Here is a 27,508-nt window from a genome sequence, read left to right on the forward strand (position 1 = left end):
TGCCCCTCTCACTGGGGCACCAGGGCCCCGCCCCCCCCCCTGCCCCGCCCCCCGCCCCTCTCACTGGGGCCCCAGGGCCCCGCCCCCTGCCCCGCCCCTCTCACTGGGGCCCCAGGGCCCCGCCCCCCTGCCCCGCCCCTCTCACTGGGGCCCCAGGGCCCCGCCCCCTGCCCCGCCCCTCTCACTGGGGCACCAGGGCCCCGCCCCCCTGCCCCGCCCCTCTCACTGGGGCACCAGGGCCCCGCCCCCCTGCCCCGCCCCTCTCACTGGGGCCCCAGGGCCCCGCCCCCTGCCCCGCCCCTCTCACTGGGGCACCAGGGCCCCGCCCCCTGCCCCCCTGCCCCGCCCCCCGCCCCTCTCACTGGGGCCCCAGGGCCCCGCCCCCCTGCCCCGCCCCTCTCACTGGGGCACCAGGGCCCCGCCCCCTGCCCCGCTCCCCGCCCCTCTCACTGGGGCACCAGGGCCCCGCCCCCTGCCCCGCCCCTCTCACTGGGGCACCAGGGCCCCGCCCCCTGCCCCGCCCCCCTGCCCCTCTCACTGGGGTACCAGGGCCCCGCCCCCCGCCCCTCTCACTGGGGCACCAGGCCCGGGAGCGCCCGCGGGGGTACCAGGGCCCCGCCCCTCTCACTGGGGCCCCAGGGCCGGCACTGGGCACCCCGCCCACCTGCTTGCCGTTGTGGGTGACGGAGGACAGGATGGTGCGCAGCGTCTTCACGCCCATGGCGATGTCCAGCAGGTGGGCGGCGAAGAAGAAGTTGTTGTAGTGACCCAGCAGGGACATGACCATGTACCAGGCCAGGTAGAGGAAGGACTGCGGGAAAGGGCAGGGGTGGGGGTGGGGGTGGGGCACCTCCTCGCGGGCGCCCCTCACCGGGGCATCTGGTCCCGGCCTGCTCCACTCAACTGCCACAGCCCCCGCCCCCTGGCCCCTCCCCCTGCCTCCTGGCCCCTCCCCTTCCTCCACCTGGCCCCCGCTCGCCCGCATGCTCCCCGCCCCCCCGCTCTGCCCCCTTGTCCCCCAGCCCCCGCCCTACCTCCTAGCCCCCTGCCTGCCCCCTAGCCGCCTGCCTGCCCCCCAGCCTGCCCCTTAGCCCCCCGCCCTACCTCCTAGCCCCCTGCCTGCCCCCTAGCCGCCTGACTGCCCCCCAGCCTGCCCCTTAGCCCCCTGCCCTACCTCCTAGCCCCCTGCCTGCCCCCCAGCCTGCCCCTTAGCCCCCTGCCCTACCTCCTAGCACCCCGCCCCCTCTGCCCCCCAGCCTGCCCCTTAGCCCCCCGCCCTACCTCCTAGCCCCCTGCCTGCCCCCTAGCCGCCTGCCTGCCCCCCAGCCTGCCCCTTAGCCCCCTGCCCTACCTCCTAGCCCCCCTGCTCTGCCCCCCTGCCCCCCAGCCTGCCCCTTAGCCCCCTGCCCTACCTCCTAGCCCCCTGCCTGCCCCCTAGCCGCCTGCCTGCCCCCCAGCCTGCCCTGCCCCCCCCCCTGCTGCTGCCCCCCAGCCCCCTCCCCCTGCCCCCTAGCCCCCTGCCTGCCCCCTAGCTGCCTGCCTGCCCCCTGCCAGCCCCCCTGCCCCCGCCAGCCCCCTGCCCCCCATAGCTCCCCACCCTACCTTCTAGCCCCCTAGCCGCCTGCCTGCCCCCCAGCCTGCCCCCCAGCCTGCCCCTTAGCACCTCCACCCTACCTCCTAGCCCCCTGCCTGCCCCCTAGCCGCCTGCCTCCCCCCCGCCTGCCCCTTAGCCCCCTGCCCTACCTCCTAGCCCCCTGCCTGCCCCCTAGCCGCCTGCCAGCCCCCAGCCTGCCCCTTAGCCCCCCGCCCTACCTCCTAGCCCCCTGCCTGCCCCCTAGCCGCCTGCCTGCCCCCGCCAGCCCCCCTGCCTGCCCCATAGCTCCCCACCCTACCTTCTAGCCCCCTAGCCGCCTGCCTGCCCCCCAGCCTGCCCCTTAGCACCCCTACCCTACCTCCTAGCCCCCTGCCTGCCCCCTAGCCGCCTGCCTCCCCCCCGCCTGCCCCTTAGCTCCCCGCCCTATCTCCTAGCCCCCTGCCTGCCCCCTAGCCGCCTGCCTCCCCCCCAGCCCCCTGCCCCCCGCCCTACCTCCTAGCCCCCTGCCTGCCCCCTAGCCGCCTGCCTGCCCCCGCCAGCCCCCTGCCTGCCCCCTAGCCGCCTGCCTGCCCCCCAGCCTGCCCCTTAGCCCCCCGCCCTACCTCCTAGCCCCCTGCCTGCCCCCTAGCCGCCTGCCTCCCCCCCGCCTGCCCCTTAGCTCCCCGCCCTATCTCCTAGCCCCCGCCTGTCCCCCCCGCCCGCACTCACGTTGTCGGTGAAGATGACTCCGAACTTCCAGAGCTGGTACTTGATGTCGATGGACATGACCCTGTGCGGGGGGGAGGGGGATGAGAGTGGGGGCATGTTGCCCCCCCGCCTTATGAATCTCCCCCCAGCCCACCCCCTCCCCAGCCCCGTCCCCTCACCAGGTCAGCAGGGACTTGTCAGGCGGGGGCTTGCGCTCGCTCTGGGCGCTGATCTCCAGGCTGGCCAAGTCCATGCCCAGCAGCTCCGCGATCCGCTCCCGCCCGTAGATGTCGCCGTATTTCTCCAGCACCTGGGGGGGCAGAGCGACATCCAGGGGCCAGATGGGAGCTCCCCCGCCCCTCGGGAAAGGCCCCGTGCCCGGCTCCCCTCCCCTCCCCTCCCCCCAAGGCCCCGTGCCCGGCTCCCCTCCCCTCCCCTCCCCCCAAGGCCCCGTGCCCGGATCCCCTCCCCCCCCCCAAGGCCCCTCCCCCCCTCCCCTCCCCTGCCCCCCAAGGCCCCGTGCCCGGCTCCCCTCCCCTGCCCCCCAAGGCCCCGTGCCCGGCTCCCCTCCCCTCCCCCCAAGGCCCCGTGCCCGGCTCCCCTCTCCCCCCCCCCCAAGGCCCCGTGCCCGGCTCCCCTCCCCTCCCCTCCCCTGCCCCCCAAGGCCCCGTGCCCGGCTCCCCCTCCTCCCCCCCAAGGCCCCGTGCCCGGCTCCCCTCCCCTCCCCTCCCCTGCCCCCCAAGGCCCCGTGCCCGGCTCCCCTCTCCTCCCCCCCAAGGCCCCGTGCCCGGCTCCCCTCCCCTGCCCCCCAAGGCCCCGTGCCCGGCTCCCCTCCCCTCCCCTGCCCTGCCTCCCAAGGCCCCGTGCCCGGCTCCCCTCCCCTCCCCCCAAGGCCCCGTGCCCGGCTCCCCTCCCCTCCCCCCCAAGGCCCCGTGCCCGGCTCCCCCTCCCCTCCCCCCCAAGGCCCCGTGCCCGGCTCCCCTCCCCTCCCCCCCAAGGCCCCGTGCCCGGCTCCCCTCCCCTGCCCCCCAAGGCCCCGTGCCCGGCTCCCCTCCCCTGCCCCCCAAGGCCCCGTGCCCGGCTCCCCTCCCCTGCCCCCCAAGGCCCCGTGCCCGGCTCCCCTCTCCTCCCCCCCAAGGCCCCGTGCCCGGCTCCCCTCCCCTCCCCCCCAAGGCCCCGTGCCCGGCTCCCCTCCCCTGCCCCCCAAGGCCCCGTGCCCGGCTCCCCTCCCCTGCCCCCCAAGGCCCCGTGCCCGGCTCCCCTCCCCTGCCCCCCAAGGCCCCGTGCCCGGCTCCCCTCCCCTGCCCCCCAAGGCCCCGTGCCCGGCTCCCCTCCCCTCCCCCCCAAGGCCCCGTGCCCGGCTCCCCTCCCCTCCCCCCCAAGGCCCCGTGCCCGGCTCCCCTCCCCTGCCCCCCAAAGGCCCCGTGCCTGGCTCCCCTCCCCCCCCCCCACCGTGCAAGGGACTCACCTTCCTCTTGACGAATTTGTCCCAGTAGTTGCTGGGGAAGGACCTGGCGAGGGGACAGCAAGAGGCAGGGTGAGGGGGGGCCGGAGGGGGGGAGCACCCCCTTCACGTCGGGGGGCTGCCAGGGGAGATGGGGGAGGCCCGGCCCCAGCAGGGGGCGCTGGCAGGGGCCCACGTACGGCGTGTTCAGCGCCAGCCGGTCCCACTGGCCCTTGATGTCGTCGTCCTCGGGCTGCTCCGTGATGTAGAGCCCGTCGAACTCCAGCTTGCGGGCCAGCTCCTTCTCCCGCTTGAAAATCACCAGCGGCACCTGCGGGAGGGCGGGCAGGTGGGCGTGGCCCCGGGGGTGGGCGTGGCCCTGCAGGTGGGCGTGGCCCCGGGGGTGGGCGTGGCCCTGCAGGTGGGCGTGGCCCCGGGGGTGGGCGTGGCCCCGGGGTGGGCGTGGCCCTGCAGGTGGGCGTGGCCCCGGGGTGGGCGTGGCCCTGCAGGTGGGCGTGGCCCCGGGGGTGGGCGTGGCCCTGCAGGTGGGCGTGGCCCTGCAGGTGGGCGTGGCCCCGTGTGACATGGGGGCTGGGCCACTCGCTGGGCTTGGGCTGGCGCTGCAGTGACCCCTGCTGGCCTCTGTCTGGAAGCACGGCCCAGCGGGGGGCGCCCTGAGGGCCCCCATGTGCGGCCCGTGGCCCGACCGGCTCTCACCGGAGAGGGAAGGGTCGGTCTCGGCTGGGAAAACGTGGAGGAGACTAAGCCGAGTGCCGGGGTCTGAGGCTGCCTGGCCCCCCCTTCGCTGCCCACAGAACCCGGGCCGTGCGGTACCTCGCAGCAGCAATCGCCCCCTGCCTGTGGTCGGGGCGTGGCCTGGTGGGCACAGCCCAGTGGGGGGTGGCCCGTGGCTGGCGGGCGTGGCTCCCTGCCCTGCAGCCTGAGGAGATTGGAAGGGGCTTGGCCCCAGTAAAGAAACCAGAAAATCCCGGACACGGTGCGGGAAGCCCGGTGGGGACCTTCCCCTGCTGTGTGGGGCGGGGCGGGGGGGGGGCGGGGCGGGGCGGGGGCCATTTAAAGGCACAGCGCCCTTTTTTTTTTTGCTTTGGTCACCCCCCCCCTTTTTTTTCCCTCAACAGAATGTTTTCCCGGTGGTTTTGGTTTTTTGGGGGGAGGGGTGTTCGGTATTTCTTGTTAACCCATGTGGCAACCCTAGTCCCCGTGGCAGGTGGGCGTGGCCCCGTGGGTGGGCGTGGCCCCGTGGGTGGGCGTGGCCCGGCTCGCACCTTGAGGCAGTTGTAGCCGATGATGCAGAGGAAGGCCACGAGCGTGTGGGTGATGGACAGGAACTGCAGCGTGGGCTGCATGTAGCCAGTGCTCTCCTCCAGGAAGAAATAGACCACGCTGTCCTCCTCGTCCTCCCCGGCCCCCTCGCCGCTGGCCCCGACGCCCGAGCCCCCGGCCAGGTCCTCCGCCAGGGCGGAGCCCTCCAGCTCCTCCTCGCCGGGCGGGGAGTCCGACACCTGCAGGGCAGGGACGGCTTGGGGCAGGGCCGCTGGGAGCCCCACCTCCAATCCCAGAGTCCAGGAGCCCCGTGCTGTAACCACTAGCCCCCGCTCCCCGCCAGGATGCAGGACCCCTGGCTCCCAGCCCCCTGCTCTAACCACTGGCCCTGCCTCCCGGCCCCTTCTCTGCTGTAACCACTAGCCCCCGCTTCCTGCCAGGACCCAGGACCCCTGGCTCCCAGCCCCCTGCTCTAACCACTGGCCCTGCCTCCCGGCCCGAGCTGACCTTGTAGAAGAGCAGGATGAAGTTGATGGCGAAGGCCAGGAAGAGGGCCAGGAAGCGCAGGTTGTAGAAGTTGCGGGACAGGTAGTTCTGAAAGGACAGAGCAGGTCGGCACCTGTCTGAGCCCGGACCGGAGCCAGCCCCCGCCCGCCCCGCCCCAGCCCCCGCCCCGCCCCCACCTACCAGGAACTTGACCCTCTGGATCTCCAGCTCAGCCCAGACCTCCGAGCCTGCGGCAGGCGGCTCCTCTTTGCGCTCCCGTGGGGCGGACGCCTTCCTCTGCTGTGTCCTGGGGGCCTCGGCCTCTGTGTCCTGGGGGGCTGCCGCTGCCTCCGGCCCCTTCTCCCCGTTCTCCGTGCTGCGGGGGCAGCGGGTAAGTCGGGTGTGCGCCCCTCCCCCCACGCTGGGGAGCAGCCCCTGGCCAGGGTGGGGGTACACTGCTGGGGGAGGGGTGGGGCAGGCCTGTCTTGCTGGGACCCAGCACCCCTCCACAGCACCCTGCCCCCACTCACTCGGCCTTCTCAGCCTCCTCGGGCAGCTCCGCCATTGGCTCCGGCTCCGGCTCCAGCGTCTCCTCCCCGTCCGGCTGGGAAGCGACACAACAGAGCACGTGTCAGGGACCCGCAGTGTCGGGCCAGGGACGTGGGACCAAGGCAGAGCGCGGGCCTGGCTGGGATGCGAACCTGGGTCTCTCCCGAACCTGGGAGTCCCACTAGACCCCACTGCCCTCCCTGAGCCAGGGAGAGATCCCAGGAGTCCTGGCTCCCAGCCCACTGCTCTAACCACTAGACCCCACTGCCCTCCCTGAGCCGTGGAGAGAACCCCGGGGTCCCGGCTCCCAGCCTCCTGCTCTAACCACTAGACCCCACTGCCCTCCCTGAGCCGTGGAGAGAACCCCGGGGTCCCGGCTCCCAGCCTCCTGCTCTAACCACTAGACCCCACTGCCCTCCCTGAGCCGGGGAGAGATCCCAGGAGTCCCGGCTCCCAGCCTGCTGCTCTAACCACTAGACCCCACTGCCCTCCCTGAGCCATGGAGAGAACCCAGGAGTCCCGGCTCCCAGCCCGCTGCTCTAACCACTAGACCCCACTGCCCTCCCTGAGCTGGGGAGAGAGCCCAGGAGTCCCGGCTCCCAGCCCGCTGTTCTAACCACTAGACCCCACTCCCCTCCCTGAGCCGGGGAGAGAACCCAGGAGTCCCAGCTCCCAGCCCGCTGTTCTAACCACTAGACCCCACTCCCCTCCCTGAGCCGGGGAGAGAACCCAGGAGTCCCGGCTCCCAGCCCGGTGTTCTAACCACTAGACCCCACTGCCCTCCCTGAGCCGGGGAGAGAACCCAGGCGTCCCGGCTCCCAGCCCCCTGTTCTAACCACTAGACCCCACTGCCCTCCCTGAGCCAGGGAGAGAACCCAGGCGTCCCGGCTCCCAGCCCCCTGCTCTAACCACTAGACCCCACTCCCGTCCCAGAGCCATGGACAGAGTCCCGGAGCCCTAAGCCCCGCCCCACCCCAGCGTACCCCCAGTTTCCTCTTGAGGATGGGGGAGCCCTCAGGCGTGGGCGGCTCCACGGCCGTGGCATCCCCTATGTCCCCCAGCCCTCCGGGGGCGTCGGGGGCGGCTGCCCGGTAGTGCCCCGGGTCCTTCTTCATCTCCAGCCTGAAGACCTCCCCCCCCTCGTCAGGGGCCTCCTCCTTGCCGGCCTCCGCGAACTCGGCCGCCTGCCCGTCCTCGGCGGCCTCCTCGCCGGCCTCGCCTGGCGCCAGGTCCCCGTGCACCTCGTCCTGCGTGGGGTCGGGCATGCTGGCCAGCAGCTCCGTCACCGTCAGCTTCTTGGCCCCCTCCACCAGGCCGCCGCCGAAGAGCAGGCTCCAGAGCAGCAGGAGCAGGCCCTTGAGGGCGCCGGAGACGAAGAGCAGCAGGCCCAGCAGGGCGGCGGACAGGCCGGCGCTCACGCCCACCGCCAGCTCCCGGAGCGTCATCCTCCTGAGGCGCCGGAGCCGGCGCCGCGCGTTGCGGTAGGTGAGGAGGCGCAGGACGTCCAGCGCCCCCTCCAGGAACTCGCCGAAGGCCGAGGCCGCCTCGGAGGGCGCTCCCGCGGCCGGCTCCACCTCGGCCCCCTCCCCGCCCTCGGCCTCCTCCTCCTCCTCCTCCTCCTGGCCCGCCTCCTCCTCGGAGATCTGGGCCGCGATCTGCATCTCGAAGATGGTGTCCTCGCAGAAGCTGACGAAGAGCTCCATCTTCTCCGCCTCGCCCCCCTCGTTGACCACGTCGAAGATGAACTGCCGCTTGGACTCCCGCACCTGCGGCATCTCCCACTGGGCCCGGTTGCTCTCGCTGATCTCGAAGTAGATGCGCTCGATGCGCTTGCTGGCCCCCATGATCTCGATGCGGCCCAGGTAGGGCCGGAAGTAGGTGAGGATGCTCTCGGCCTGCTCCAGGAAGGTGCGCAGGCGGCCGTCGTGAGGCACGTGCTCCGACAGGTTGGTGAGCAGCACGGCCACGTTGAAGCCGATGTCCTTGGCCGGCTCCTGGAAGCGGCTGGCGAACTCCTCGTAGTCGATCATCTCGTTCTCGTCGGCCTCGGAGCAGGAGAGCAGGAACTGGATCTCGGCGGGCGTGTACTGCTTCTGGCTGTCCATGGCCTTCTGGAAGTCCTTCTTGGAGATCAGCCCCCGCGGGTCGCTCAGGTAGTCCCGGAAGGCGTCCGAGGCCACGATGTCCTTCAGCTTCAGGAACATGTCGAAGAACTTGAGGATCATCTCCACGTTGCTGGACGACTCCACCAGCATGTCCACCATCTGCCGCGCGATGGTGCCGTTCACCACGTTGCCTGGGCGGGAGAGAGGGTCAGGGGGGCAGAGGAGCGTGCCCAGGGACGGGCAGACAGGACACGGGGATGGGCAGACAGGACACGGGGATGGACGGACGGAGAGACGGGTGCACGGGGGGACAGACGGACACGGGGACGGGCAGACAGGACACGGGGATGGACGGACGCGCACAGATGGAGAGACGGGTGCACAGGGGGACAGACGGACACGGGAGCAGCTGGGCACACGTGGGATGGACAGACGGGGGGAGGGAGCAGGACGGGGGGTGGGAGACGGGACCCACCCTCCAGCAGGGACAGCAGCATCACCACCATGTCCTTCTGCAAGTCCAGCAGCTCCTTCAGCAGCCCGATCTGGCTGGCGTCCTGCAGAGACACAGGGACCAGCATGAGAAGGGAGAAGCCCCCCCCGCACATACGCACGGCCGTGGCCTCGCACGGACCTCACGCCCACACGCACGGCCATGGCCTCGCACGGACCTCACGCCCACACGCACGGCCATGGCCTCGCACGGACCGCACGCCCACACGCACGGCCATGGCCTCGCACAGACCGCACGCCCACATGCACGGCCATGGCCTCGCACGGACCTCACGCCCACACGCACGGCCATGGCCTCGCACGGACCGCACGCCCACACGCACGGCCATGGCCTCGCACAGACCACACGCCCACACGCACGGCCATGGCCTCGCACGGACCTCACGCCCACACGCACGGCCATGGCCTCGCACGGACCGCACGCCCACACGCACGGCCATGGCCTCGCACGGACCGCACGCCCACACGCACGGCCATGGCCTCGCACGGGCCGCACGCCCACACGCACGGCCATGGCCTCGCACGGACCTCACGCCCACACGCACGGCCATGGCCTCGCACGGACCTCACGCCCACACGCACGGCCATGGCCTCGCACGGACCTCACACCCACACGCACGGCCATGGCCTCGCACGGAAGCCACACACGCACAGCCTTGGCCTCGCACGGAAGCCACACACCATGCCCCTTTCTGTCCTCGGTGTCTCTGGCGGGAAGCTGCAAGCTGCGCTCCGTGGCTCAGCGGAACCGGAGGTCCCAGCCCCAATGGACCTGCGGCCCCACATGAGCCTAGGGCTGCCCAGCCTCATGTTCGCCAGGCCTGGGGCTTCGGACTTGCTGACCCCAGCAGGAGCCGCCTTGCCCCGGGCCTGCTGCATGATGGAGGGACCCCTACACCATCCCCGCCCCGGGCAGGGTGGCCCCCAGGCCAGAGACACCCCTTCAGCGCCCCACTCGCCGCCCGCCCCGGAGCAGGGACCCCGGCCTGCCGCTGTGCAGGGAGCATGCGGGGGAGGGGCCGCGCCCCTCCCCCCTTACCTCGGGGTACAGCCTGCTCCAGAAACGCTCCTCAGGGGCAGCGCAACAAAGAGAGAGTTTGGGTGCAGAAACCACCTGCCCAGCGCTAGCGGGGGGTCCCCAGCCCCCCCAACTACAGAGCAGGTACCGGTCGGGGAGCCCCCGGGGAGGCGCACGTGTGCAAAAGCCCAGAGGCATGTGCTTGTGACCGTGGCCATGCACGGGCATGTGTGTGAACATCTGTGCTCTCGTGTGTGCACAAGAACTTGTGCATCAGTGCAGGTGCAACCCCAGGTGAGCGTGCACGTGCAAACTCACATCTTCGTATGCCTGTGAGCTCCCCTGTGCACTCAGCTGCTTGGGCAATGCACGGCCATGTCATGTGACATCCCAACCCGCAGCACTAGGTGCACACACGTGTGCAATGGTGAATGCACACCTGGTGACGTGCGTATGGACGCTCCCCTCCCCCAACCAGCCGCCCCTTTCTGGGAGCCAAGGCCCTTTTCCGGGTGCACTGGGGGGGGCCCAGTGAGTCCTGCAGCTGCCATCGCTAGAGCCCCCCCCCCCAGAACACGGGGCACTGAGCCACGGCAGCACCAGCTGCCCACCCGGCCCCCGTGCTACAGGGCAGGCACGGCCTGGTTGGCTGGGGGATGGGTACATGGGCGGGGGGAGACAGCTGCACTGGCGGGGGACCCAGGCCAGACCAGCCGCTGCCCTCGCACGGCCGGGAGAGGGTCCCTAGGTACGAGACGCACCCGGGGCTTTGCTCTCCTAACAAGCAGCCACCAGGGCCAACTACTAGGAGGATTACGGTACACGCACCACTGTGGCCCTGCCCAGGCCCAGGCAGGGTGGGGGCTGGCTCCTATGCCCCTCCCCCAGCTGCAGGGGCGTGGCCAGGGGACCCCCCACTTGAGGGGCTCAGGCTGCAGGGGGGGCCCAGCCGCTGGTGGGTGGGGGCTGCTGCCACAGCCAGGGGTGTCCCCCTCCCCCTGCAGGCCCCCTGTGCGCAGAGCGGGGATGGGGACCGGGGGCGCCTGCAGGGCTGTCCTGAGGGGGTGCAGGGACTGGGGCCACCCCCTGTGGTCCCGGTTTGGGGCCCAGAGCACAGGGCCTGGGTGGTCGTCCCCGTCCGTCCTCGGCCGCGCTGGCTCTGGGCGCCGGCTCCTGGCCCAGCCTCCGGCTCAGTGGTGGGGGGCCCAGTGCCTGAACCGGTGTGGGGAGCGCCCTGGTTAGAGACGGCGTCTTCACATACACACGCATGCACACATACGTGCACACACAGACTTACATACACATGCACACACTAACACATACATGGGCACGCACACACTCACCCATACGCACACACAGACTTACATACACATGCATGGGCACACACACGCCCACACACACACACACACTGCCTCCCCCCTCCACACCCCGCCCACACACGCACACACTCCCCCCACACACACTGCATCCCCCCTCCACACCCCCCCACACACACTGCGTCCCCCCTCCACACACCCCCACACTCTCCCCCCCACACACACTGCGTCCCCCCTCCACACACCCCCACACTCTCCCCCCCACACACACTGCGTCCCCCCTCCACACACCCCCACACTCCCCCCCCACACACACTGCGTCCCCCCTCCACACACCCCCACACTCTCCCCCCCACACACACTGCGTCCCCCCTCCACACACACCCCCACACTCTCCCCCCCACACACACTGCGTCCCCCCTCCACACACCCCCACACTCCCCCCCCACACACACTGCGTCCCCCCTCCACACCCCCCCACACTCCCCGCCCCCACACACACTGTGTCTCCTCTCCACACCCCCCCACACCCCCTCCCACACACCACACACCCCCCCCCCACACACACTGCGTCCCCCCTCCACACACACACACACTCCCCCCCACACACACTCCCTCCCCCCCACACACACCCCCCCACACACACACTGCGTCCCCCCTCCACACCCCCCGCCCCCCCCGCACACTCCCCCCCCCACACACACTGCGTCCCCCCTCCACACTCCCCCCCCCACACACACCCCCCCCCCCCACACTCTCCCCCCCACACACTCCCCCCCACACACCCCCCCCACACACACTGCGTCCCCTCTCCACACCCCCCCACACTCTCCCCCCCACACACACACACTCCCCCCCCACACACTGCGTCCCCCCCACACTCTCCCCCCCCACACACACTGCGTCCCCCCCACACTCTCCCCCCCACACACACTCCCCCCCTCTCCACACCCCCCCCCACACCCCCCCCCACACACCACACCCCCCCCCCACACACACTGCGTCCCCCCTCCATACCCCCCCACACTCTCCCCCCCCCACACGCACACTCTCTCCTGCTCAGCACACCGAGGGCTCCCCTAGACGGACCCAGGTCACCCCCGGCTGCGGCTGCAGGGGGTCGCTCACACTGGGCAGCGGGGCAACGATTCTAGTGAATCCCCCTCCCCGAGACAGGACGAATGGTTCACAAAAAGGGATTTCCTGAGGCCCTGCCTGGGGTTGGGTTACGCACCCGGTTAGTGCGTCAGCGTGGTCTGGCCTGGGACCGAGGGATGGGGGAGGGAGGCGAAGGCGCAAGAGGAGGCAGGGAGGAGGGAGGTGAGGGGGGGCGGCGGCGGGAGGGAGGAAGGGAGGGACGGAGGAAGGTGAGGGCGCGGGTGGGGCGGCGGTGGGGGGAGAAGGGCGGGCGGGGCGGCGGTGGCAGGAGGCGAGGGCGCAGGCAGGGCAGCGGCGGGGGGAGGGCAGGCGGGGGGGGCGGGGGGGCGGGCGGGGGGAGGCGCGGGCAGGGCGGGGCGGGGGGGGGGGGGGCGGGCGGGGGGGGCGGCGGCGGGGGGAGGCGCGGGCAGGCGCGGGCGGGTCGGGGCGGCGGCGGGGGGAGGGTGGGCGGGGCGGGCGGCGGGGGGGAGGGGGGCGCGGCGGCGGGGGAGGGGGGCAGGGCGGGCAGGTTGGGGCAGCGGCGGGGGAGGCGCGGGCGGGGCGGCGGCGGGTGGAGGCGCGGGCGGGGGGAGGGCGGGCGGGGCGGCGGCGGGGGAGGCACGGGCGGGTCGGGTCGGGGCGGCGGCGGGGGAGGCGCGGGGGGGCGGGGCGTCGGGCGGGGCGGCGGGGGGGAGGCGCGGGCGGGGCGGGGGGTCGGGGCGGCGGGGGGAGGCGCGGGCGGGGCGGCGGCGGGGGGAGGCGGGGGGGTCGGGGCGGCGGCGGGGGGGGCGCGGGGCGGGCGGAGGCGGGGCGGGCGGGGCGGGGGGAGGCGCGGGCGGGGCGGCGGGGGGGAGGCGGGGCGGGCGGGGCGGTGGCGGGGGCGGGGGGCGGGCGGGGGGGCGGGGGGGGAGGCGCGGGCGCGGCGCGGGGGGGGGAGGGCGGCGGGGCGGCGGGGGGGGGCGCGGGCGGGGCGGGGGGGGAGGGGGGAGGGCGGGCGGGCGGGGCGGCGGGGCGGGGGGAGGCGCGGGCGGGGGCGGGGCGGCGGGGGGGAGGCCGCGGGCGGGGCGGGGCGGCGGGGGGAGGCGCGGGCGGGGCGGGGGGCCGGGGGGGCGGGGGGGGCGGGCGGAGGGGAGGCGGGGCGGGGGGCGGCGGGGGGGGGGCGGCGGGGGGGAGGCGCGGGCGGGGGGCGGCGGGGGGGCGGGGGGGGGAGGCGCGGGCGGGGCGGGGGCGGGGCGGCGGGGGAGGCGCGGGCGGGGGGGCGGCGGCGGGCCGGGGGGGGGGGGGGGGGCGGGGCGGGGCGGGGGAGGCGCGGGCGGGGCGGGACACTCAAGCTGCGGGGGCGGCCGGCCGGGAGCTGGCGCGTGCCACACACAGGTTCTTACGCCGTTTCGAAGTCCGGCCGGCTGGCTCATCTGTCACATCAGAATAAAAATGTTATTCAGCAACATTTTTAGGAGCATTTTTGTATCGTGCCGGCCGCTTCCTTTCCTGCCTGCGCTGGCCGGGGGCAGTGGGGTCCAGAGCTGACTGCGCCTGCAGGGAGGGGCGGGGCTAAGGGGCGCCAGGAGCAGACACACAAGGCCCGGCTCCACCTGCTCTAACCACTAGTCCCTGCTCTGCCGGTTCTGGGGCTAGAGCCCAGACTCCGCCCCACACTAACCACTGGGCGGCTCCACTCCAAGGCTAGTCCCTGCTGCTTCCTTCTTTGCAAGAGCCTATGCAAATGAAGCGCGGATTAGCATATCGCGCCTCTTAATTTGCATAATTAATTAGGGGATGTTTGTGCCCAAGTGGCTGTGTAGACGGCTCCTTTTTGCACAACACCCCCCTCTTGCACAAGAGTCGTTCATCCTCATGTTTTCAGGTGCAGGGCTGGACAGATGGACGGGGGTTGGAGCACAGGAGGGGGGACAGACGGACGGGGGTTGGAGCGCAGGAGGGGGGACAGACGGACGGGGGTTGGAGCGCAGGAGGGGGGACAGACGGACGGGGGTTGGAGCACAGGAGGGTGGACAGACGGACGGGGGGGCAGAGCACAGGAGGGCGGACAGACGGACGGGGGGCAGAGCACAGGAGGGGGGACAGACAGATGGGGGGCAGAGCACAGGTGGGCGGACAGACGGACGGGGGTTGGAGCGCAGGAGGGGAGGACAGACGGACGGGGGGGCAGAGCACAGGAGGGCGGACAGACGGACGGGGGTTGGAGCGCAGGAGGGGGGACAGACGGACGGGGGTTGGAGCACAGGAGGGCGGACAGACGGACGGGGGTTGGAGCACAGGAGGGCGGACAGACGGACGGGGGTTGGAGCGCAGGAGGGCGGACAGACGGGGGGGGGGGGCAGTAGCGGGGGAGGGAGAGACAGACGGACGGGGGTTGGAGCGGGGGGGGAGGAGAGACGTCCGGGGGGGTGGGGTCGTAGCGGGGGAGGAGAGACGTCCGGGGGGGCGGGGTCGTAGCGGGGGAGGAGAGACGTCCGGGGGGCGGGGTCGTAGCGGGGGAGGAGAGACGTCCGGGGGGGGGGGGGTTCGTAGCGGGGGAGGAGAGACGTCCGGGGGGGGGTCGTAGCGGGGGAGGAGAGACGTCCGGGGGGGGTCGTAGCGGGGGAGGAGAGACGTCCGGGGGGGGTTCGTAGCGGGGGAGGAGAGACGTCCGGGGGCGGGGTCGTAGCGGGGGAGGAGAGACGTCCGGGGGGGGGGTCGTAGCGGGGGAGGAGAGACGTCCGGGGGGGTCGTAGCGGGGGAGGAGAGACGTCCGGGGGGGGGGTCGTAGCGGGGGAGGAGAGACGTCCGGGGGGGGGGCGGGGTCGTAGCGGGGGAGGAGAGACGTCCGGGGGCGGGGTCGTAGCGGGGGAGGAGAGACGTCCGGGGGGGGTCGTAGCGGGGGAGGAGAGACGTCCGGGGGGGGTCGTAGCGGGGGAGGAGAGACGTCCGGGGGGGCGGGGTCGTAGCTGGGGAGGAGAGACGTCCGGGGGGGGTCGTAGCGGGGAGGAGAGACGTCCGGGGGGGGTCGTAGCGGGGGGGGGGCCCGCGGGACGAGCCCAAAGGGCCTGGCGTAGGGGGCCCGGCCCGTGACCCGTCCTGCGCAGGGGGCAGCGGCCGTCCCCGCCGGACGGGATCCGGAGCCGGCGGCCGAGTCGTGGCAGCAGCAGCGCGCTCGGCTTCGGCGCCCAGGGCGACTCGAGCGCCGCGGGAGCTGGGAAGGAGCAGACGGGGGGCACCTAACGGGCTGTCTCGGGCGGGGGGTTCTCCGTGGCCGGACGGACAAGGGGCCCGTGTGCCCCACACCCCAACCCCCGTGACCACACTGCCCCTGTGCCCTGTGGGGCCAGCCCTCCGGCCTGGGGCTGCATGGACCCCGGGGACGTGGCTCACAAAGGAAGGCGAGACGGAGAAATACAAAAATGGGGGGCTCAGGGAACCCCCAAAGCGCTGCCGCGGCTCGGGGAAGGGAGGGGCGGGCGAGCGAGGGGTTAGTAGGCAGTGAAAGGGGTGAAAGGTGCCTGCCCACCCCCCACACGCCCACGACCAGACTCAGATTGGGGGGCCCGTCGGCTGGACCCCAAACCTGTATCTCCGGCTCCACTAGCCCCCCCAGCCAGAGCTCAGGTTGGGGGAGGGGCTGGGCCCAGCAGCTGATGAGAAGCAGCAACGGGGGGGCCCAGCCCCGGATGAGACGCAAGGGGGGGCCCCGTCCCTGGATGAGAACACACATGGGGGGGTTGAAGTGGTTGTGTTTGCTCTGTTCACTCCGTGTGATTTCTACCAGCCCATGGCAACTGCACGGGCGTGCCTCAGTTTCCCTCCAGGGACATGGGGATTTTGGGTTGAGAGCGACACTGGCCCGGGGGAGGGGGGGTGACCAACTGGCCCCTTGTGCCCGGGGAAGCTGAAGGAAGGGGGGGAAGCTGAAGGAAGGGGGGGCAGCTGGGGGGCCGGATCTCACTGGCTCGGGGCTGCGCTGCCCAGTCTGTGCCGCGCCGGGTCCCTGGGAACCGTCCTCGCAGGCGGCGGAAATGCACCCTGCGGCAGCTGGCGACGGAGCCGGCACCGACGTCCTCAGAGCCGGGGGACGGCGCGTCTGGCTCCCCCCGGACCCGAGAGCCCCGCCCTGGGCACGCCCCTCGGGGCACAACCCCCCCCCGCCCCTGGGCACGCCCCTCGGGGCATGACCCCCCCCCAGCCACGCCCCTCGGGACACGACCCCCCCCGCCCCCGGGCACGCCCCTCGGGGCCCGACCCCCCCCCCAGGCCCCGGCCACGCCCCTCGGGACCCGACCCCCCCCCGCCCCCCGGCCCGCCCCTCGGGGCCCGACCCCCCCCCCCCCGCCCCGGGCACGCCCCTCGGGGCCCGAACCCCCCCCCCCCCCGGGCACGCCCCTCGGGGCACGACCCCCCCCCCCGCTGGGCAAACCCTTCGGGGTACGACGCCCCCCCCCGCCTGACACTGGGCAAGCCCCTCGGGGCACGACCCCCCCTGCCCGGGGCAGCCGCGGCTGTACCTGAGCCAGCTTCATCATCATGTGGGCGAAGACGTGGAGGAAGCCGACCACCGCGTCCCACAGCCGGCTGTGCGCCAGGCTCTGCTGGTTCCCCGTGCACGGGCCCTGCCGGGGCAGATGGCGCCCGTCACCAGGGCCCCGCCTGGCCGAGATGCAGCCGCCTCGGGGGGTAACAATAGGGGGGGCAGCCCTGGGGGGACTCTGGGGGTAACGCTGGGGGGGGCCCCAGGAGGGCAGCACTAGGGGGACTCTGGGGGTAACGCTGGGGGGGGCCCCAGGAGGGCAGCATAGGGGGACTCTGGGGGTAACGCCGGGGAGGCCGGGGGCAGCATGGGGGGACACTGGGAGTTACGCCGGGGGGGCCCTAGGGGGGCAGCACTAGGGGAGCTCGGGGGCAGCGCCGGAGGGGCTCTAGGGCAGTGCCGGAGGGGCTCTAGGGCAGCGCCGGGGGGGCCCTAGGGGGGCTCGGGGGCAGCGCCGGGGGGGCCCTAGGGGGGCTCTGGGGCAGTGCCGGGGGGCCCTAGGGGGGCTCGGGGGCAGCGCCGGGGGGCCCTAGGGGGGCTCGGGGGCAGCGCGGGGGGGCCCTAGGGGGGCTCTGGGGCAGCGCCGGGGGCCCCTAGGGGGGCTCGGGGGCAGCGCCGGGGGGCCCTAGGGGGGCTCGGGGGCAGCGCGGGGCCGTACCTGGATGTACTCGGTCAGGCTGTTGAAGACCTGCTTGGCCACCGCCATGGCCTTGGAGAAGTTTCTCTTGCCCTGCTCGTCGATCACGTCCTTGCCCGAGTAGTACCAGTAGAAATCGCTGATGGACTCCTGGGGGAGGGTTAGCGCTGACCCAGGGCCCCCATGGCTGCGGGGGGGCGGCTGGTGCCTGTGCAGCTGGCGGGAAGGGGCTCCGGGGCGGGGGGGGCTGCAGGTGGAGGGGGCGGGCAGGGCTGGGCAGGGGTAGTGGGGGCTGGAAGAGCGGGGGGGCTCGGGGGCCAGGGACAGAGGGAGAGGGGGCAGCAGGGGATAGGGAGGGGCTCTGGTGGGGGATTGGATCCAGCAGTGGACTGGATGGGGGTGGGGGAGGGGCTCCGGCAGGGAAGGGGGCAGGGAGGGGCGGGGCTCCGGCCGAGGAGAGGTGGAGGGGAGGGGAGGGGCGGGGCTGCGTTGGGGGGGGAGGGGGCAGCATTGAGGAATGGGGCTCCGGCGAGGGAGGGGGCAGGGATGGGGCGGGGCTCCGGCCGAGGAGAGGTGGAGGGGAGGGGAGGGGCGGAGCTGTGTTGGGGGGAGGGGAGGGGCGGGGCTGCGTTGGGGGGAGGGGGGCAGCATTGAGGAATGGGGCTCCGGCGAGGGAGGGGGCAGGGAGGAGGCGGGGCTCCGGCCGAGGAAGGGTGGAGCTCGGGGAGGGGGCGGGGCTGCATCAGAGGGGGAGGGGGCTCCTGGCAGGCGAGGGTGCGGGGACGGGGCGGGGCTTCGGCCGGGGAAGGGTGGAGCTCGGGGAGGGGGCGGGGCTGCATCGGGGAGGGGGCGGGGCTCCCGGCAGGGGAGGGGGCGGGGAGGGGCGGGGCTCCGACCTGCAGACGCAGCAGGTAGTCCACGGTGCAGATGATGATGTTCACGGTGGTCGTGTTGCCCGTCTGCGTGCGCAGGTAGTTCTGGAAATCTGCCGGGGGAGACGTGGTCTGAGCCCAGAGCCCTGGGCAGGGGCCCCGGCCGGCCCCAGGAGCTCTGCCCCCCGCCCCCCCTCCCGCCCGGCCGGCCCCTGGGGCTCAGCCCCGCCCCCTCCCGCCCGGCCCCAGGGGCTCTGCCCCCCGCCCCCTCCCGCCCGGCCGGCCCCTGGGGCTCAGCCCCGCCCCCTCCCGCCCGGCCCCAGGGGCTCTGCCCCCCGCCCCCTCCTGCCCGGCCGGCCCCTGGGGCTCTGCCCCCCGCCCCCTCCCGCCCGGCCGGCCCCTGGGGCTCTGCCCCCCGCCCCCTCCCGCCCGGCCGGCCCCTGGGGCTCTGCCCCCCGCCCCCTCCCACCCGGCCGGCCCCTGGGGCTCAGCCCCGCCCCCTCCCGCCCGGCCCCAGGGGCTCTGCCCCCCGCCCCCTCCCGCCCGGCCGGCCCCTGGGGCTCAGCCCCGCCCCCTCCCGCCCGGCCCCAGGGGCTCTGCCCCCCGCCCCCTCCCGCCCGGCCGGCCCCTGGGGCTCAGCCCCGCCCCCTCCCGCCCGGCCCCAGGGGCTCTGCCCCCCGCCCCCTCCCGCCTGGCCGGCCCCAGGGGCTCAGCCCCGCCCCCTCCCGGCCGTACCGTTGTTGTGACCCTCGCACATCAGCTGCAGGAAACGGAAGAGATCCTGCGTGAACTCATCGTCCGCCATCACCTTCTCCCCTGGAGTGGGCGGGGGGGAGAGACAGAACTGGCCCAGGTCAGCAGTGGGCAGGGGGAGGGGCCAGGTTAGCGCACACGGCAGGTGAGGGGAGGGGCCGGGTTAGCGCTCACGGCGGGTGAGAGGAGGGGAGGGGAGGGGCCGGGTTAGTGCACACGGCGGGTGAGGGGAGGGGCCGGGTTAGTGCACACGGCGGGTGAGGAGAGGGGCCAGGTTAGCACACACGGCGGGTGAGGGGAGGGGCCGGGTTAGTGCACACGGCGGGTGAGGGGAGGGGCCAGGTTAGTGCACACGGCGGGTGAGGGGAGGGGCCAGGTTAGTGCACACGGCGGGTGAGGGGAGGGGCCGGGTTAGTGCACACGGCGGGTGAGGAGAGGGGCCGGGTTAGTGCACACAGTGGGTGAGGGGAGGGGCCGGGTTAGTGCACACGGCGGGTGAGGGGAGGGGCCAGGTTAGTGCACACGGCGGGTGAGGGGAGGGGCCAGGTTAGTGCACACGGCGGGTGAGGGGAGGGGCCGGGTTAGTGCACACGGCGGGTGAGGGGAGGGGCCAGGTTAGCGCACACGGCGGGTGAGGGGAGGGGCCGGGTTAGTGCACACAGTGGGTGAGGGGAGGGGCCGGGTTAGTGCACACGGCGGGTGAGGGGAGGGGCCAGGTTAGTGCACACGGCGGGTGAGGGGAGGGGCCAGGTTAGTGCACACAGTGGGTGAGGGGAGGGGCCGGGTTAGTGCACACGGCGGGTGAGGGGAGGGGCCAGGTTAGTGCACACGGCGGGTGAGGGGAGGGGCCAGGTTAGTGCACACGGCGGGTGAGGGGAGGGGCCGGGTTAGCGCACACGGCGGGTGAGGGGAGGGGCCGGGTTAGCGCACACAGTGGGTGAGGGGAGGGGCCGGGTTAGCGCACACGGCAGGCAGGGGGAGGGGCCGGGTTAGTGCACACGGCGGGTGAGGGGAGGGGCCGGGTTAGCGCACACGGCAGGCAGGGGGAGGGGGCGGGTTAGCGCACACAGCGGGTGAGGGGAGGGGCCAGGTTAGCGCACACAGTGGGTGAGGTGAGGGGAGGGGCCGGGTTAGCGCACATGGCGGGTGAGGGGAGGGGCCAGGTTAGCGCACACGGCGAGTGAGGGGAGGGGCCGGGTTAGCGCACACGGCGAGTGAGGGGAGGGGCCGGGTTAGCGCACACGGCGGGTGAGAGGAGGGGCCGGGTTAGCGCACACGGCGGGTGAGAGGAGGGGCCGGGTTACCGCATACGGTGGGTGAGGGGAGGGGCCGGGTTAGCGCACATGGGTGGGGGAGGGGCCGGGTTAGCGTACATGGATGGGGGAGGGGCCGGGAGCAGCCAGGTAGCCCACACGCCAGCACACAGCACACGGGCCCCCCCGCCCGACAGGCCTTGTTCGGGTGCTAAGAGGCAGTGATTGGCCGTCATAGGAAGATTCCGGGCCAGGTGCCCCCCCCCAGTCTGTTTGCCCCACAGCCCAGACAAGGGGGGCCAGGGGAGGGGCTGGTCGGGGCAGGGCTCACCGCCAGGTGCTGTCCTGGGGGGCCTTCTCCCTTGGCAGGAGCCGTGCCAGGAGGGGGAAGCGCCGGGCGCCGGACGGGACACCTTGAGCCAGCTGGTTCCCCCTCTGCTGCCAGCCCACCCCGAGAACTGGGCGCATGTGCGTGTACCTGAGCCCTGGCGCCCCCCTCCCGGCGCCCGCGGGACTGGCAGCTTTGGGGGAACGCCGGAGCCCCACTGGGGGGCTGGTCCTTGGGCATCGGAGGAACCTTTTGCTGGTTGGTTTTCAACACCTCCCAGCTGCACAAGGCGTTACTGGTGGTGGCCCAGGAGAACTGGGGGGCCCGAGGGGATTTACTTGGGTGACTCCTTGCTGGTCGGTGTGGGAGCAGACGTGCTCGGTGTGGCTGGTTCCGTGCTGAATAGTGGGGGGGGGAACCTTCAGTCGTGGGCTGCAAGTAGCCCTGGCTCTCAGCTATTGGCGCGCCCCAGAAACCGCCATATAACACCCCTAGCCTGAGCAGGGAGGGAGTAATCCCTGAATGAGGAGAGTGAAAACTCCGAGGATGGAGGAAGTAAACCCCACTGAAATAAGGAAGGCATAACCCCGAGTAAGGAATGAGTAATCCCCACCATGAGTGAGGAGGAAGTAACCTGGAGTGGGGAGCGATTAACCCCCGAGTAAGGAATGAGTAATCCCCACCATGAGTGAGGAGGAAGTAACCTGGAGTGGGGAGCGATTAACCCCCGAGTAAGGAATGAGTAATCCCCACCATGAGTAAGGAGGAAGTAACCTGGAGTGGGGAGCGATTAACCCCCGAGTAAGGAATGAGTAATCCCCACCATGAGTAAGGAGGAAGTAACCTGGAGTGGGGAGCGATTAACCCCCGAGTAAGGAATGAGTAATCCCCACCATGAGTAAGGAGGAAGTAACCTGGAGTGGGGAGCGATTAACCCCCGAGTAAGGGATGAGTAATCCCCACCATGAGTAAGGAGGAAGTAACCTGGAGTGGGGAGCGATTAACCCCCGAGTAAGGGATGAGTAATCCCCACCATGAGTAAGGAGGAAGTAACCTGGAGTGGGGAGCGATTAACCCCTGAGTAAGGGATGAGTAATCCCCACCATGAGTAAGGAGGAAGTAACCTGGAGTGGGGAGCGATTAACCCCCGAGTAAGGGATGAGTAATCCCCACCATGAGTAAGGAGGAAGTAACCTGGAGTGGGGAGCGACTAACCCCTGAGTAAGGAATGAGTAATCCCCACCATGAGTAAGGAGGAAGTAACCGGGAGTGGGGAGCGAGTAAGCCCTGAGTAAGGAGCTCAGAATCTGGCCCATTGGTTCCAATGGGAGTTGAGCCCGAGCAAGGACCGCGGGATTCAGCTCAGGTTACAGGGTTCAGGCAGCATGCGTCTCATTAGGGACCCGCGGGGCTCCTCTGTGTTCTTGCCTGTGGCGGATGGGGTGGGAGGGATATTGGGTTTTTACAATATCGTCACTCCCCGAGATCCTGGCATCAGCAGGGCTGGGCCCTGTCTGCCCAGTGCAGCAGGCAATTGAGGGAGGAAGAGAGAATTCAGAGGAAGGAGGGGAAGGGATTGGGAGAGAGGGACCATCGTTAATGTTACTGTCTGGCTTACTGGGGAGCCATTTAGTATTTATTTCAAAAAATATGTTGAGGCCAAACACTGACTTCTGAATTCTGGCTGAGATCCAGCTGGAGTTAAGTGGAAGATTTGCAAGAATAAACTCTGAGTAATGTAGGTGCAAAGTCCAGAAAATGGGGAGTAAAGTCAGAATAAAGCAGAGTCACTAGGAGTAAAGGCAGAGTAAAGTCTGGATAACTAGGAGGAAAGGCAGAGTAAAGCAGAGTCACTAGGAGTAAAGGCAGAGTAAAGTCTGGATAACTAGGAGGAAAGGCAGAGTACAGCAGAGTCACTAGGAGGAAAGGCAGAGGAAAGTCTGGATAACTAGGAGGAAAGGCAGAGTACAGCAGAGTCACTAGGAGTAAAGGCAGAGTACAGCAGAGTCACTAGGAGTAAAGGCAGAGGAAAGTCTGGAGAACGAGGAAGAAAGTCAGAGTAAAGCAGAGTCACTGGGGGTATGTCTATACTACCACCCTATTTCAAACTAGGGTGGTTAATGTAGGCGACCGGAGTTGCAAATGAAGCCCGGGGTTTGAATTTCCCGGGCTTCATTTGCATCTCGCCGGGCGCCACCATTTTTAAATGTCCGCTAGTTCGGACTCCGTGCCCGTGGCACGAACTAGGTAGTTCGGATTAGGCTTCCTATTCCGAACTACCGTTACTCCTCGTGGAATGAGGAGTAACGGTAGTTCGGAATAGGAAGCCTAATCCGAACTACCTAGTCCGTGCCGCGTGTAGCCGCGGGCACGGAGTCCGAACTAGCGGACATTTAAAAATGGCGGCGCCCGGCAATATGCAAATGAAGCCCGGGAAATTCAAACCCCGGGCTTCATTTGCAACTCTGGTTGCCTACATTACCACCCTAGTTTGAACTAGGGTGGTAGTTTAGACATACCCTGGGAGTAAAGGCAGAGAAAAGTCTGGAGAACTAGGAGGGAAGGCAGAGTAAAGCAGAGTCACTAGGAGGAAAGTCTGGAGAACTAGAAGGAAAGGCAGAGTAAAGTCTGGAGAACTAGGAGGAAAGGCAGAGTACAGCAGAGTCACTAGGAGGAAAGGCAGAGTACAGCAGAGTCACTAGGAGGAAAGGCAGAGCACAGCAGAGTCACTAGGAGGAAAGGCAGAGTACAGCAGAGTCACTAGGAGGAAAGGCAGAGTACAACAGAGTCACTAGGAGGAAAGGCAGAGTACAGCAGAGTCACTAGGAGGAAAGGCAGAGTAAAGCAGAGTCACTAGGAGGAAAGGCAGAGTACAGCAGAGTCACTAGGAGGAAAGGCAGAGTACAGCAGAGTCACTAGGAGGAAAGGCAGAGTAAAGCAGAGTCACTAGGAGGAAAGGCAGAGTACAGCAGAGTCACTAGGAGGAAAGGCAGAGTACAGCAGAGGCACTAGGAGGAAAGGCAGAGTACAGCAGAGTCACTAGGAGGAAAGGCAGAGTACAGCAGAGTCACTAGGAGGAAAGGCAGAGCACAGCAGAGTCACTAGGAGGAAAGGCAGAGCACAGCAGAGTCACTAGGAGGAAAGGCAGAGTACAGCAGAGTCACTAGGAGGAAAGGCAGAGTACAGCAGAGGCACTAGGAGGAAAGGCAGAGTACAGCAGAGTCACTAGGAGGAAAGGCAGAGTACAGCAGAGTCACTAGGAGGAAAGGCAGAGTACAGCAGAGTCACTAGGAGGAAAGGCAGAGTACAGCAGAGGCACTAGGAGGAAAGGCAGAGTACAGCAGAGGCACTAGGAGGAAAGGCAGAGTACAGCAGAGGCACTAGGAGGAAAGGCAGAGTACAGCAGTGTCACTAGGAGGAAAGGCAGAGTACAGCAGAGGCACTAGGAGGAAAGGCAGAGTAAAGCAGAGTCACTAGGAGGAAAGGCAGAGTACAGCAGAGTCACTAGGAGGAAAGGCAGAGTACAGCAGTGTCACTAGGAGGAAAGGCAGAGTACAGCAGAGTCACTAGGAGGAAAGGCAGAGTACAGCAGTGTCACTAGGAGGAAAGGCAGAGTAAAGTCTGGAGAACTAGGAGGAAAGGCAGAGTACAGCAGAGTCACTAGGAGGAAAGGCAGAGTACAGCAGAGTCACTAGGAGGAAAGGCAGAGTACAGCAGTGTCACTAGGAGGAAAGGCAGAGTACAGCAGAGTCACAAGGAGGAAAGGCAGAGTAAAGCAGAGTCACTAGGAGGAAAGGCAGAGTACAGCAGAGTCACTAGGAGGAAAGGCAGAGTACAGCAGAGTCACTAGGAGGAAAGGCAGAGTACAGCAGAGGCACTAGGAGGAAAGGCAGAGTACAGCAGAGTCACTAGGAGGAAAGGCAGAGTACAGCAGAGGCACTAGGAGGAAAGGCAGAGTACAGCAGAGGCACTAGGAGGAAAGGCAGAGTACAGCAGAGTCACTAGGAGTAAAGTCAGAATAAAGCAGAGTCACTAGGAGTAAAGGCAGAGTAAAGTCTGGATAACTAGGAGGAAAGGCAGAGTAAAGCAGAGTCACTAGGAGTAAAGGCAGAGTAAAGTCTGGATAACTAGGAGGAAAGGCAGAGTACAGCAGAGTCACTAGGAGGAAAGGCAGAGGAAAGTCTGGATAACTAGGAGGAAAGGCAGAGTACAGCAGAGTCACTAGGAGTAAAGGCAGAGTACAGCAGAGTCACTAGGAGTAAAGGCAGAGGAAAGTCTGGAGAACGAGGAAGAAAGTCAGAGTAAAGCAGAGTCACTGGGGGTATGTCTATACTACCACCCTATTTCAAACTAGGGTGGTTAATGTAGGCGACCGGAGTTGCAAATGAAGCCCGGGGTTTGAATTTCCCGGGCTTCATTTGCATCTCGCCGGGCGCCACCATTTTTAAATGTCCGCTAGTTCGGACTCCGTGCCCGTGGCACGAACTAGGTAGTTCGGATTAGGCTTCCTATTCCGAACTACCGTTACTCCTCGTGGAATGAGGAGTAACGGTAGTTCGGAATAGGAAGCCTAATCCGAACTACCTAGTCCGTGCCGCGTGTAGCCGCGGGCACGGAGTCCGAACTAGCGGACATTTAAAAATGGCGGCGCCCGGCAATATGCAAATGAAGCCCGGGAAATTCAAACCCCGGGCTTCATTTGCAACTCTGGTTGCCTACATTACCACCCTAGTTTGAACTAGGGTGGTAGTTTAGACATACCCTGGGAGTAAAGGCAGAGAAAAGTCTGGAGAACTAGGAGGGAAGGCAGAGTAAAGCAGAGTCACTAGGAGGAAAGTCTGGAGAACTAGAAGGAAAGGCAGAGTAAAGTCTGGAGAACTAGGAGGAAAGGCAGAGTACAGCAGAGTCACTAGGAGGAAAGGCAGAGTACAGCAGAGTCACTAGGAGGAAAGGCAGAGTACAGCAGAGTCACTAGGAGGAAAGGCAGAGTACAACAGAGTCACTAGGAGGAAAGGCAGAGTACAGCAGAGTCACTAGGAGGAAAGGCAGAGTAAAGCAGAGTCACTAGGAGGAAAGGCAGAGTACAGCAGAGTCACTAGGAGGAAAGGCAGAGTACAGCAGAGTCACTAGGAGGAAAGGCAGAGTAAAGCAGAGTCACTAGGAGGAAAGGCAGAGTACAGCAGAGTCACTAGGAGGAAAGGCAGAGTACAGCAGAGGCACTAGGAGGAAAGGCAGAGTACAGCAGAGTCACTAGGAGGAAAGGCAGAGCACAGCAGAGTCACTAGGAGGAAAGGCAGAGCACAGCAGAGTCACTAGGAGGAAAGGCAGAGCACAGCAGAGTCACTAGGAGGAAAGGCAGAGTACAGCAGAGTCACTAGGAGGAAAGGCAGAGTACAGCAGAGGCACTAGGAGGAAAGGCAGAGTACAGCAGAGTCACTAGGAGGAAAGGCAGAGTACAGCAGAGTCACTAGGAGGAAAGGCAGAGTACAGCAGAGGCACTAGGAGGAAAGGCAGAGTACAGCAGAGGCACTAGGAGGAAAGGCAGAGTAAAGCAGAGGCACTAGGAGGAAAGGCAGAGTAAAGCAGAGGCACTAGGAGGAAAGGCAGAGTACAGCAGTGTCACTAGGAGGAAAGGCAGAGTACAGCAGAGTCACAAGGAGGAAAGGCAGAGTAAAGCAGAGTCACTAGGAGGAAAGGCAGAGTACAGCAGAGTCACTAGGAGGAAAGGCAGAGTACAGCAGAGGCACTAGGAGGAAAGGCAGAGTACAGCAGAGGCACTAGGAGGAAAGGCAGAGTACAGCAGAGTCACTAGGAGGAAAGGCAGAGTACAGCAGAGGCACTAGGAGGAAAGGCAGAGTACAGCAGAGTCACTAGGAGGAAAGGCAGAGTACAGCAGAGTCACTAGGAGGAAAGGCAGAGTACAGCAGAGGCACTAGGAGGAAAGGCAGAGTACAGCAGAGTCACTAGGAGGAAAGGCAGAGTACAGCAGAGGCACTAGGCGGAAAGGCAGAGTAAAGCAGAGTCACTAGGAGGAAAGGCAGAGTACAGCAGAGTCACTAGGAGGAAAGGCAGAGTACAGCAGTGTCACTAGGAGGAAAGGCAGAGTACAGCAGAGTCACAAGGAGGAAAGGCAGAGTAAAGCAGAGTCACTAGGAGGAAAGGCAGAGTAAAGCAGAGTCACTAGGAGGAAAGGCAGAGTACAGCAGAGGCACTAGGAGGAAAGGCAGAGTACAGCAGAGTCACTAGGAGGAAAGGCAGAGTACAGCAGAGTCACTAGGAGGAAAGGCAGAGTACAGCAGAATCACTAGGAGGAAAGGCAGAGTACAGCAGAGGCACTAGGAGGAAAGGCAGAGTAAAGCAGAGTCACTAGGAGGAAAGGCAGAGTACAGCAGAGGCACTAGGAGGAAAGGCAGAGTACAGCAGAGTCACTAGGAGGAAAGGCAGAGTACAGCAGAGACACTAGGAGGAAAGGCAGAGTACAGCAGAGGCACTAGGAGGAAAGGCAGAGTACAGCAGAGTCACTAGGAGGAAAGGCAGAGAGCTGCTGGACCAATGCCGGAGCCGTCCCGTAATGCAGGGCTACAGTGCAAGTCCCGCAGGGGCACTGCGAGCTGGAGGCTGAGGGTCACAGGTTACTACTGGGAAGCGTCGTCTGTTGCTCTGGGCCCAGTTGGATCGGGGTCCTGGCTGGTTCACTGGGCCAGTGGCACAGGGTGGCGGGGCAGCCACACCGGTCACATTCCAGCTGGTACGAATGCCATGGGGGGGAGGGGCGCCCGGCCCGGCGGATTCGTATGGCCCCGCGCAGCGTTAAGGACCCGCCCCTTTGCCGCTCTTCGTGAGGTTGCTCCTCCCCTTTGTGGCTGGGATGCCCCCACCATTGACTCCCCCTTCTTGCTTCCTTTCACCTGACCGCTGAGGCTCACGCGCTGGGGGGAGGGAGCAGGAAGAGTTCCCTACACATCGTCTCCCCTAGGATCTCAGAGATTCGCCCCCTTTTGGGCCTGCCG

The 27,508-nt window shown here is 68.5% G+C and overlaps 1 protein-coding gene across 12 annotated transcripts in view; it reads right to left on the reverse strand.

Moving 5' to 3' along the window:
* The window catches only part of RYR1 (ryanodine receptor 1), a 154,298-nt gene that overhangs the window by 7,614 nt on the left and 119,176 nt on the right, over positions 1-27,508 (reverse strand). For 6 of the 12 annotated variants that reach the window (XM_089769837.1, XM_089769842.1, XM_089769833.1 and 3 more), the window contains 16 exons: positions 18,900-18,980; positions 18,189-18,277; positions 17,314-17,442; positions 16,633-16,737; positions 13,516-13,545; positions 8,625-8,706; positions 7,028-8,340; positions 6,026-6,099; positions 5,697-5,871; positions 5,517-5,603; positions 5,012-5,248; positions 3,926-4,056; positions 3,750-3,792; positions 2,461-2,591; positions 2,303-2,363; positions 665-811 (listed from right to left, as the gene is read on the reverse strand). In XM_089769837.1, coding sequence (XP_089625963.1) covers positions 665-811; positions 2,303-2,363; positions 2,461-2,591; positions 3,750-3,792; positions 3,926-4,056; positions 5,012-5,248; positions 5,517-5,603; positions 5,697-5,871; positions 6,026-6,099; positions 7,028-8,340; positions 8,625-8,706; positions 13,516-13,545; positions 16,633-16,737; positions 17,314-17,442; positions 18,189-18,277; positions 18,900-18,980 — 2,915 coding nt within the window. The remainder of the gene's footprint in view (positions 1-664; positions 812-2,302; positions 2,364-2,460; positions 2,592-3,749; positions 3,793-3,925; positions 4,057-5,011; positions 5,249-5,516; positions 5,604-5,696; positions 5,872-6,025; positions 6,100-7,027; positions 8,341-8,624; positions 8,707-13,515; positions 13,546-16,632; positions 16,738-17,313; positions 17,443-18,188; positions 18,278-18,899; positions 18,981-27,508) is intronic. The other 6 variants (XM_089769841.1, XM_089769843.1, XM_089769838.1 and 3 more) reach the window with 1 other exon arrangement.

The sequence above is a fragment of the Pelodiscus sinensis genome, chromosome 18 (genome assembly GCF_052426305.1).
Source record: "Pelodiscus sinensis isolate ZL-2025 chromosome 18, ASM5242630v1, whole genome shotgun sequence".
NCBI lineage: Eukaryota > Metazoa > Chordata > Testudines > Trionychidae > Pelodiscus > Pelodiscus sinensis.